Source organism: Balaenoptera borealis, assembly GCF_965194805.1.
Source record: "Balaenoptera borealis genome assembly, chromosome: 7".
In the NCBI taxonomy this organism is placed as follows: Eukaryota; Metazoa; Chordata; class Mammalia; order Artiodactyla; family Balaenopteridae; genus Balaenoptera; species Balaenoptera borealis.
In genome coordinates this window covers 61,400,983-61,413,536 of record NC_138864.1, presented here as the reverse complement: position 1 = coordinate 61,413,536, position 12,554 = coordinate 61,400,983, and the positions used below count along the sequence as shown (strand labels likewise).

General features: G+C 34.4%; 1 protein-coding gene across 2 annotated transcripts in view; it reads right to left on the bottom strand.

The window, feature by feature from the left end:
- AGMO (alkylglycerol monooxygenase) overlaps nt 1–12,554 on the bottom strand; it is a 381,715-nt gene that overhangs the window by 158,157 nt on the left and 211,004 nt on the right. For both annotated transcript variants that reach the window (XM_082398502.1, XM_082398503.1), the window contains one exon: nt 1,759–1,841. In XM_082398502.1, coding sequence (XP_082254628.1) covers nt 1,759–1,841 — 83 coding nt within the window. The remainder of the gene's footprint in view (nt 1–1,758; nt 1,842–12,554) is intronic.

Sequence of the window (12,554 nt, the reverse complement as noted above, 5' to 3'; positions counted from 1 at the left end):
CTTGCTTATTTGGCCTATTTATTTGTATCCATGGAAACAACAAAATCTTCATTAAAAACATAAAACTATGCTATTGTTATTGGCTGACTGATAATTTTACTACGTATATGGAACCAACAGAATTGTGATCTTTAAAATGTGATCCTGATTCTTTGGATCTGGGTAATTATTTCAGATTATCTTGTGACTCAGTTTTTCATTTTCTCTTCTTATGGCTTAGTATGTATTTTATTTCTAGTATAGAAAAGTAGGGATGGATGGAAAGCCAAACAAGTTAAATGATAAAATAAACACAATTTTTAAACTATAGAAGGAAATACGTTTAAAATTCTATACACCGTTTACACATGACTATGTGAAGTGTGCCAGCCGCATCACTCTACCAAATGTTTATAGCGAAGGCATATTGTACACAGTTCCATTAACCATTTGGACCTGGATCTTGATGAAACTTCAGAATCTACTGATATTCCAGAGCAGCTATTAAGCATTTCTTAGGAAAGTGACATGATATTCAATATAAATTAAATGCATGTTTACTGGACTTTTACATTTAAAATTTCCTGAAAGTAATCTGGCTATTGGTTACCTACTTGAAAAACAATTACACTAAAACGATGATAAGATTTCAAGAATGACTGAGCTTTTTTGCCATTTTTCACAGTTATATGTAAATTCTATAATATGTGAATTCTGGAGTCATATTGCTTGGGTTTGTGTTCTGTTCTATCTCTTACTGTTCTTCTGTCTGACTTTCATAACCTGTCAAATGGAGTTTATAGTAATTCTTATCTTAAAGTGTTGCAAGAAATAATTAAGCATTCTGTGGCACATATTAAGTACATAAGTATTGGTATTAGTATTAATTTTAATGATTGATAAATACTAAGCAATAACAAGTGGGTATTTTGCTATATACCTTCAGCCATAAAAGCAATTTAAAATTGTTCAAGTGAATGTATTTTCTGGCCAGAGTAGTATTTAAAACTGGAATCATTAAATACTATGCTGTGTGAGGGTAAAGGCCATAAACTTTAAATATGCAGTTGGCCCTCCATATTCATGGGTTCTGCAACTCAGATTCAACCAACTGCAGATGAAAAAATATTTTGAAAGAATTCCAGAAAGTTCCAAAAAGTAAAACTTGAATTTCCCACTGCCAGCAACTATTTACATAGCATTTATATTGTATTTACAACTACTTACATAGCACATACATTGCATTAGGTATTATAAATAATCTAGATAGATGATTTAAATTTACGGGAGCATGTGCATAGGTTCTGTGCAAATACTATGCCATTTTACATAAGGGACTTGAACATCTGCAGATTTTGGTATGGGGGTGGGCGGGGCTAGGTCCTGGAACCAATCTCTTGCCGATACCGAGAGACAACCATACATACACTTAGCTGTATATTATGAACTGTTCAATAGCAAAGGAAAAATAAATAATTTTTAGATTTTATTAAGTACTCAGAGTTATACTCTATGTTTTGCTGACTTAATCATTATATTTTACAAGTTTTCTTAATATACTTGAAAAACCTAAGTTTCATTTAAAGGGCTTAGATTTAAAATGGACCTTTGATTTAAAAACAGACAAACCACTACTCTGTCTCATTTAAAATGAAGGTGTGAATTTGTAGTTTCAACTTTATTTTTTTAATAACAAATGTTTGCTGAATTTCAAACTTTCACATATATTTTTAAAACCACATTATAAAGTTACAAAAATAGAAGAATTTCACTTCTTACCTTTGATCCAGAAGAAATCCAATGGAGGTCAAGGTCAGGATAATGAAGCAAGCCCTCAGAAGGAGAGTGACCTGTGATAGTGCCTGTCAAACAGACACAGAGACCAATGGATCTTTAGGTGAGTCATCCAAAGGAGCATCAGAATTTAAAGCTGACAAGAATAACAGACTCAATTTTATTTTATGTTATACCATTTGTTACTGACATTTTCCAAGAAGGCTGAATATGCAGAGAACATTTTGGTTTTCCTAATGTCGTTTAGTTATCTTGTTGGACACTTGGAGAATGAATTAGACAATTCTAATGATATTTTGCTTAAAGTGTTCTTTCTAATAATTCTCCTTTAAAGTTTTGGCTTTTGTAATTCTTTGAAACACGCCTCCACATATGGAGAAATCACTGACATTTTTATGAATAAGTACCACATTTCAATGGTTATTTTTAATATCACCAATTCTTCGTGGTTTCAAACCCAAAAGTGTCTTTAATAAAGAAAATATTTAAAGGAGAATGTGTTTATGAGTGCAAACACATACATGAAAGAAATTACACACATCCACTCACATTCTTATTTGATGAAATCTGTATGTTCCTCTGTACATGTCAAGGGTCCTTTTTTGAATTAGTAACAAAAACCACATATTTCTCTGTTATAATTATAAATTAATTATGCATTTTGTTTACATGTAAAAATTTAATAATGATGTTTATTGAGCATCTACTATTTTATAGCTTCCATGCTATGTATTTCACACATGCTAATTCTTTTCATATTCCCAACAAACTTGCAGAGTAGGTATCATCATATATGCTTCATATATGAAAAAAAACAAAGCTGGAATCAAAAGATGAAGTAACTTTTCCATCATCACACAGAAGTAAATGATGCCTCTGAAATTCAAAACAGACCTACCTGACCCTTAAGTGTGACAATGGTAGAACACATATGAGCAACAAACTTAACGGAGGCAGAAGCAGAGATCTATACTGAAGTTACATAGCTCATGTTAGGGCCAGATGGTTACCACTTCAGATTGAGAGTGGATCACTAAAAGCAAGGAGTTGGATGCACAGTTAATGGACGATTTCCCTTATCACTCATGGTATTTATGTTTCACCTTTATGAGAACACCAAAGGTTGTTTTATGTTGGCTAAAATAGTGATTAAACGCTCTCTTTTTTCTTCTTCCTGAAATAACTAGAGGTAATTTCAAGTCATTATGAACTAATATACATACCTACAACTAAGTAGCATCTGTCCAAAGTTACAAACAAAAGTTACCAATTGCAATTGCTGCTCACATCCAATATCTCAGTTCCATATCATCTTCTAAATCAGCGCTGTCTCTCATGGCCAACTTTTAACACCTCCCTAGTTACTTTCTAAATGCCTACAATGGCACCCAGAATTGCCAAGGGGCTTTAACCCTCCGGGGCAATAGTTTAGTAGAAGAGTATTTTTGAGTGGTCAAAAAACCGAATAAAAAGTGTCAGAATGTTTAGGAATATGGAGACAGTGCTGGATATCAGATATAGGATGGGGAGTTCAGTGAACTCCAGAACGTTTGAGTGGAGAGCAGGAGAGTACTATTTGGGTATGTGGAATTCCACGGTGGCTGCTTTGGGACAGTAAAGCAGAAAAACAAAAACAAAAAACAAAACAAAACAAAAAACACACCAGAAAAATATTTTCTTGGTGGTGGAAGTAACTAGGTGTGCTTGAGTAGATTAATGTTTGCTTAGGGGAACTATTCTGTCTCTAAAGAAAAATGTTTCTTACACCATTATTGCTTCTTTTTGATCTTTTAGGGAAAAATTCATAAGGAAGGCAGAAATGATTTGTGCCCCAAACCTATAGCATGATTTTAAATACTCTATAAGAATGCAGCATTTGAAGTTATTTGAACCTATTAGCCATGTAACCAGTCAAATTGTTCAGCATTTCTAAGTCTCTCTTATGTGTTCAGTACATCTGAAATAAAATATGAGTTTGGCAAAGACTATAATAAAGTACTTAGAAGAGTGCTTGGCATAAAGTAAGAAGTCAGTTAGTGATATGATGATTATCATTGTTATTATAGTCAGCCTATACTAATTTTCCAAATGGCTCTTAGGCTAATCTTAATTAATTACAATAAGTTAAGGAAGCACAAGTAAAAGGTTTATTAGCTCTTTCAAATATCAGGAAATTCAGAGACAGGACAAAATATATTTTTTGTTTTGCTTAGGGAATTTATGATCCCTGGACCAAAAAAGAATAAAGAACTCTCTCCACAAATTGCTTCCTGGCTAATGGTGTCTGAGTGAAAACCAACTTAATACAGCTATCTGGCTGCCTAGTGAAGCTTCTACTTGGCTATGACACATCTGAAACTTAGCCTGCCTAAAACCCTGTATTTGATTTCCTTCTCCACACCATACGCTCCCCACTTCTCTTCGTTTTAGGGATGGCACCCACAGTTTTTCATCTGCTCAAGCCAAAAACCCATAACTCATCCTTGACTCTTTCTCTCAGTATCTACTTCTAATACATCAGCACTATATTTGAAATACATCCAGAATAAAGATATTTGCTACAAACAGCACATAGAAAAAATACCATGTTTCACCCCCAACATTATCTCTACTATATTAAAATACCCTCCTAACTGGTCTCTCTGATTCTAAATTGTGTGTCCACCTAACCTGGCTTCCCTCCCCTGGTATGTAGCCAGAGCTATCTCTTTAAAACTAAGTCATATTATATCATTCTTATGTTCTAAATCCCCCAGGAGCTTGAAATCTCAGTAAGAATAAAGCTCAGAGTCCTCACTCTGGCCTCTACACAACATATCCCCTATTATCATATAATTCCTGAATCATTTCTGTCTTTCATTCTTATGCTACATCAGAAATTTTGCTCTTCCTTGAATATGACAAACATCCTTCCCACTCAAATCTGTTTCATCTACTGTCTCTTAGGCTTGAAATGACTTCCCACAGTGATCCTTATGGTTTATTCCTTCATTTCATTCAGGTAACTACTGCATGTCCTTGTTCATCCTGTATAAAATAGTACTTCTCCACAATGCTCTATAACCTTATTCTGTTGTATTTTCCTCCTTACAACTTATCACGCCCATACACTTATACATTTGTTTGTTTGTTCATTCTCTAGCTGTTTGTTGTCTGTCTTCTCTCACTCCCTAAGAGAGGTTTTATCTTTTTATTCACTATTATATCCCCAGTACCTAGAACACTGCCTAGCACATAGTCAGTAGCTAATATGGTTTTTGAATGACTGACCGAATGATTGAATTATTTTACATTTGTTTTTATTATTCATACCTTTCATATAATTCTAATTGGCTTAATAAATAATTTAATATTACAACATTAATATTTAATTTAATAGCAATATTTTAGTCCTTAAAATTAAAATTATAATTATTTAATAATTTAATATTAATATACTAAATGCTTGTGTTAAATATTTAAAACATTAAATACTTTAATATTTCTATGTTTAATTTCTTAAAGAACAAAACTGTCCTAAAACTGTTTGAGTTTAAAGGAAACTAAGATTACCAGAAGAAGAAATCCAATATTGAACACATGCTTCCTTTAGAGAGTCCATTTTCCTATGAAACTCTTTTTTCCATATTGTATCCTTTGATAGGCTAATCAGTTGATCTTCTCTGATTTCTACACATTCATTCCATGAATATGTATTGAGCATTTGCTAGGAACTGTGGTAAATAGGAGTTTAAGAGAGTGAGCAAGAAAGACAAAATCCCTGCCTAGAAATCACACTACTTTAATCCCGCTGGTAGGACCACAGGCCAGCTACACTAGAGCAAAAAGGAGGGAAAAATAGAATAGACTTTATAGACTTTGACCACTGTAAATACTTAGCCTCCTGTGTTTTAAACAAGATGTGAAATGACATGAAGCTTGTTAATTTTTTATAACACTACAATTTCATTTTTCTTTGGGTTTACTACCATTTTACACCATTCACTGCTAGTATATCTTTCATGTAAGATATTGCTGTCCTAAAGTGCTAAAATGGAATTATTCTAAATTAGGCTTTGAATATATTATGTCTTCATCACAAAAAATGAGAAAGTCCATAACTATAAAAAGCTTATGGGGGCTTCCCTGGTGGCGCAGTGGTTGAGAATCTGCCTGCCAATGCAGGGGACACGGGTTCGAGCCCTGGTCTGGGAAGATCCCACATGCCGCAGAGCAACTGGGCCCGTGAGCCACAATTACTGAGCCTGCGCGCCTGAAGCCTGTGCTCCGCAACGAGAGGCCGCGATAGTGAGAGGCCCGTGCACCGCGATGAAGAGTGACCCCCACTTGCCACAACTAGAGAAAGCCCTCGCACAGAAACGAAGACCCAACACAGCCAGAAATAAAATAAATAAATAAATAAATAATACCCATTTAAAAAAAAAAAGCTTATGAAGCAAGGAATTAATTTTCCTCCTTTAAAATTGTCTTTCAAATCCCAAGCAGTTTGGTAGCTCTTATTTCTATAGGTTTCTCAGTGCAGGAATTGCTGTGCAGATTTTTATGCTTGAAAAAAGCAAACATCCCTGCAACTTTAAGTAGATGAGAAAAAATACTCATGAGGCAACGTTAACTACATAGGAACTCAAAAATTACAATTACATGTTTGATGCAATGTTGCTTAAACAATTAATGAAGGTGTGAGAATCCTTCCTTTGCCCACATAGGGTATATAAAGAAGAAAGCCTTTTTCTTCTTCAATGGGTATATCACCCTCTTACTATTCCACAGAAAAATTCTGGTGATCAACATAATTACCTTTCATGTTTTCCCACCCGACAAATCTCACAAAGGGAAATATCAGCCCCATACACTATGTCCTAAAATAATAGTAAGCGTCTATATACATTCTTTTTTAAAGAACTTTGTGTATTGTCAGAGGTAATTTGATAATATTTTCCATAGTCTTATTCTAAGGATTTAGAAATGAAAATGTCTTGATTTTATTATATCAGGGTTGTGCATTTTTAGGAATTTCTGAAAAGATCTACTAAAGTCATTATTTTGACTCAAAATGTTCATCTTCCCAAACATCTGTAAAATAAGGTCGAAAATTTCCTAATACTTAAATGTCTGTAACCTCTGATGTGAAGGCAGAAAATTTGGTTTGGGACACACTTGCTCTGCTACCTCATCATGCCCGTGACTCTGATGGCTCCTTTTAGATACGTTGAGCTGAAACCTAAGTCTTGAAGATGCTTCCCAGTATTACAACATAGGCACAGGAACAGAACTCAAGGTGATATCATCAAGCAATTTGTAATTCTATATGGATCTCAAGAATCTATATTGAAATAAGATCCTGTTTTTAAAAAATATATATATCAATATTGACTATATTGTTTTTTTCAATGTTTTCAGAACGTTTGGTTACTGTTGAAGCATACATAATATGATTAGAATGAACATTTTCTATAATTTCAAACAAGAAGCAAACTAAATAAATATATCAAAGGTGAAAATATATTGCCTAAAATGTATAACAAATATATAGTTCAGAAGCACTGAATTGGTATGGAATAGTCAGTTTCTACCAAAATGTGTAAGAAATAAAAGCAAAAAATTTTATTTTAAAAATTTTAAGTAACGTGACTTGAAGAATAGTTATGTTGTAGTCATATTTCAAGCTATGATTCCACTCTGTTAATAATGAATGTGCACCCAACTAAATAGAGAAACAAGGACTGATTTTCCCTCCCACTTGAAAACAAAACAAAACAAAGCAAAACAACATATCTGAAACAATTGTTTTCAAGACCCTGGACACCAGGCAACAAAGGTCAGTGATCCCAGGGAAACGGGATACAAATGACATGACCCCTCACTATTGCTCCAGGTTACTACCTTGAGAGAGTTTCTATGCTGCTGCACAGAGGGAACTCAGAGGGGCCTGGTAGACTCCCTGATTTGAGGAGATGGAGCTGGGATTTGGGAGAAGCCAAGGAGGCTATTGTTTGGAAGAGAGTACCAAAGAGGAGAGAGCAGCATAGACAGAACTCTATTCATCTGCAGGGGGTGCCCATCAAGTCTTGTATATCAGCTCATGCACGTGAGGAGACTATCAAAGGTTAGAAAAGGACTAGAGCTTGCAATGCCCAGAGCTCACAACAGGGCCAGCTAGAGTACCAGTTCCCATCAGCCAGACTGGACAGCCTCATGATTCACTGGGCATTGGGTAGAGAACACTGAAGGGTCTTGCCTCAGTATTGGGTAGCTATGAGTGCAAGACTGAGAAACAACAGCAATGAAAGGTCTTATGACATTTGCTTAAGAAGATATACATGTTGACATAACATCATCCTTGGAGTGTCAGTAGAACTATTTCAGGGGTCATTGGAGCATCTCTAAATTACCAGTATTTGTCTCAACATCTCACTGAACTCAGTATACCAGCTTTCTCTGTACTCTTTATAGGATACTTTTATTTTTTCACTAAGAAACAACTAGAAATATAAGCTATACACCTTTCAGTTATATCCCAGAATACAAAAGATAAAAGGGACTTTAAAAGACAGTCTCAGAGAGACAAACTGCTTTTTCGTGAGAATGACTTTTAATAAAGAAATAAGACTCTCAAAATCTGTGCATTGACATATATACAATGGAATATTACTCAGCCATAAAAAGGAATGAAATTGAGTTATTTGTAATGAGGTGGATGGACCTAGAGTCTGTCATACAGAGTGAAGTAAGTCAGAAAGAGAAAAACAAATACCGTATGCTAATGCACATATATGGAATCTAAAAATTTGGTACTGATGAAACTAGTGGCAGGGGAAGAATAAAGACGCAGATGTAGAGAATGGACTTGAGGACACAGGGGGTAAGGGGAAGCTGGGACAAAGTGGGAGAGTAGCACTGACATATATACACTACCAAATGTAAAATGGATGGCTAGTGGGAAGCTGCTGCATAGCACAGCGAGATCAGCTTGATGCTTTGTGACGACCTAGAGGGGTGGGATAGGGAGGGTGGGAGGGAGGCTCCAGAGGGAGGGGATATGGGAATATATGTATGCTTATAGCTGATTCACTTTGCTGTACAACAGAAACTAACACAACATTGCAAAACAATTACACTCCAATGAGAATATTAAAGAAAAAACTGTGCATTGAGATTTGAGTTTCCAAAGCTGAATTAAAGTATCTAATTTTTACATATTTCTAATAAGTCAAAATGAGATCTTAATTCAAATTATAAGCAGTTCATGGTTGGTTGTATTTATTATATGATAGCTTTTAAAAGAGCTGCCCGATGCTAAACAAATTTTGAGACAGTACTAATAGTATGAAGATATATTTAATTTCACAGTTAATATTTCATTATTTGATGCAAAAGGCATTTTTAAATGCTCAATTTCCCACTTTATTATATTTCAATATAGTGGACAAAAATAGATTTTTCACAGGAATTCACAATGATCACTTTTCTAAGTTCCCAAAGTCTATGCTTATTAGACAGGTAGCTTTGGTTAATATCCTTCCTTTACTAATACACATTTATTACATTCATTTCATGGATTTAAATTATAATTGATGCTCAATTTAGCTCACATTTCTTTTTTCATATTACTTCAGTTACCACCTAAGAACTTTAGGAAATTAAATTAGATCCCAGTGGGCTGCACTGGAAGAAAACAGTATGTGCTGAATATTGACTTGAGAGGTTTCATGTAGGACCTAAGTTAGATCTAATTTGTGCAAGCGACACTCTCTGTTATGACAGTACCACTAAATATATTGATTTTTTTCTAAGGGTCTGTTAAAACGTGTCAATATGAAAGCATTGGTTACAAAATTTTAGTGCCCATAATGTTTTACAGAGTACAGCAACCAGGGGAATTTAAGACTCTAAAAACCTGTTTCCAAATTTATATTGGATATTCTCAGATGCCTCATATTGAAATATATCACCAAATAATCTGGGTTAGACATATCTACAGTAACTTTATTATACATTCTATTATAAGACCCTGTTAAATATTCAAACTGTTTTGAGTGTGTCTATTATTGAAAAGGATAGCATTGCCTTTACAGTTTTACTTTGGAAACATGCTAGTGCGTCCATATTTCCATTTCAAACCCGTATTCATGATATCACCACATGAGGTGGACCCTGGCAGCTGAGGAATTGATTTCCCAAGCATTATTGAACTAAAATCAACATAAAAGACTGTGGGTCATATCACTAAACTAAACACTATATATTTAAATGTATACATTGCAAGTTTCAGTAAGAAAGAAGTGTGCATTTTCCACCTTCTTGGTGGCCATCAAATTGCTACTTTGACTCCCAAAGTTATTTATACAGAACTTGCACACATTAAACAAGTAAGTATTTATCTACTCTGGTATACGCATAAACAGAAAAGGCTGTGGGACTACAGCAGGGTCCGCAATTACACGTCAGCCACAACTTTTCTATGTGATTATTGGCTACAGTGAATCTGGAAAAAAAATATTGCTGTTGGATTTTAATGTCTTCAGATGCTTTTAAACATCCCTGAGACTAGAAAGGCACTATAGAATTTTGCAAATAAGCAACCTTTTTTTCCTAGTTGCACAGCATGTTTTTAGCAAAGAAAAACATGTGTGGGAAACAAGCAAATGCACTTTTCAAAATTAATTTGTGTCAGGGATGAAGCTGTCTCCAACTCTAATTTCAATTTGAAAAGGATTTCATCACTTGATATTTCTCTTTGTCGACATATCTACATGAGTTTCTCATATAGTTTTTTTACGACAGTGGAAAAACCTTGTGAAAACCATGCTATGAGTTACATATTTTAACATACACCCTGTCTGGCTACATTTTAACCCAAGAAGCACTCACACATGCCTAGACCTTCAAATTCTCTTGGTGAGCTTAATATTAAGGCCTCTATTTCAACATCAAAATGGGTAAATTTTCATTTTTATTTCTATGAATTAGGTTAATTTAGTTTGAGACTGTATTTAGTACAGCTAAAAAAAATTCAATAATGCAAACTGTACTCAGTATTGATCAGTATATCAAGAGTTAGATATTTTGATGTAGATGATGTAGCTTTTCTTCTGGTGTTATTCAATCACCTAAACTCTATTAACGCAGGCATATTTTAATCATAACTTAGGTGAACAAATTAAAATAACAAAGTAGTTTAACAAAGTAATCAGTGATGGGTTAATTATGTAATACTTGAAGACATGATTATGAGACCTTAGGTTAAGCAATTAATAAGTCTAACCATTATGGTAGTCTGACATCTACTTGTGCACTGCTAAGAGTGATGTAATCCATGCTGCTTTTAAGAAAGCTTTGCTCCTGAAAGAAATTCTGGGGTTCAAATTTTGTCTCTTTTGAAGCTAAAGGCAAATGAACCTGCTACAATTTGGAATTGGTTACATTAGTTGTAGTACATGTATGAACCAGCAAATAATAAGCCATTATAAAAAAAAAAAATAATAAGCCATTATATATTCTTCCATGACGTTTTCAAAGCATTTCTGGTCACATCATATCCTATTTCTTTTTTTCAGTCCACAAAATGGAAACCAGAATTTAAATCATTGTTTTCTCCTATAATCAGGAACGAGTTTTTCTGTAGTTTAAAAAAAAAAAAACATTGTACGTGGGCAGAGAGCACACGTGAACTTGTCTAGTGTCCAAAATTGGAGTCACTATGTGTAGCAATTTGGGGTTATTAATTTTAAATGCTAAAAACACAAATACATATGGACAATACCAATCGTTAAAGTCTTCAAATGATGTTTAAAATTGAAATGGCTTTCTTCAATATATTATCCAATAGTCTCTGTAAACCTATTTTATTTAGCAGGACACATTGTGACATACACTGCTATTTGCCCAACCAGAAAATATCCCCTGTATCTTCTATACTAATACTATGCTGATTTTGTCCAGGTATAAGAAAGGGATGTACTCAGAGGCAAAGTGAACCCTTTATCCCCAGGGCATGAATTATGTTTAGTATAATTCATTCATGGTTAATTCATGAACTAGTGTTAGTTATTGTTTCTGTGTGGGCATGTGAATCAGTCCTGAACAATGAGACATGAAAGGACATTTGCTGGGAAATACTCTGGGACATTTTTCCCCTCCTTCTTAAGTGAGATTTACAAGATGCTCTAGGAGAACTGAACTTGCTGCCTTTGGTCACAGTGTGAGGACATGATGCCTTGAGTTGCTGTAATTATGATGATGAAAGCCCAGAGAACTGTAGAGAAGCCTTTTTGGAAACTCTACATGTTTGAACTGCTGAACTAATCAATCCTGGAAATACTCACCTCTGAATTTTCAGTTATACTTAAGCCACATTTAATTGGATAATCTGTTTCTTAGAACAGAAGATATCTAATGGACACTCATATCATAGATACTTTAAAATGATACCCTACAGGAAGGTTTATTATGTTACTATACATTTATAAGTGTTAAAAGAATATTTTTTGAAAACAAGTTGAAATCACATAGTATTTAGGAGTGAGAAGGATTCACATAGATCTAACATTTGTTATTTTTGCCTACTTGAGTCTATTTCCTTTTTTCTATAAACTATCATCTCAATATGTCTTTCAAGCCTTCCTATCACTGGCCCTGTCCTCCCATTGATAGATTAAATGGTCTGTGATCCAGGCCTGATCACATTGATGGGTTCGGTGATACCCAGATGAACCCACCCATAACATCAGACTCCAGCTTGGAACTTTCACTTCTGGAGTTCCTTGTGTGGAAGTATTTAA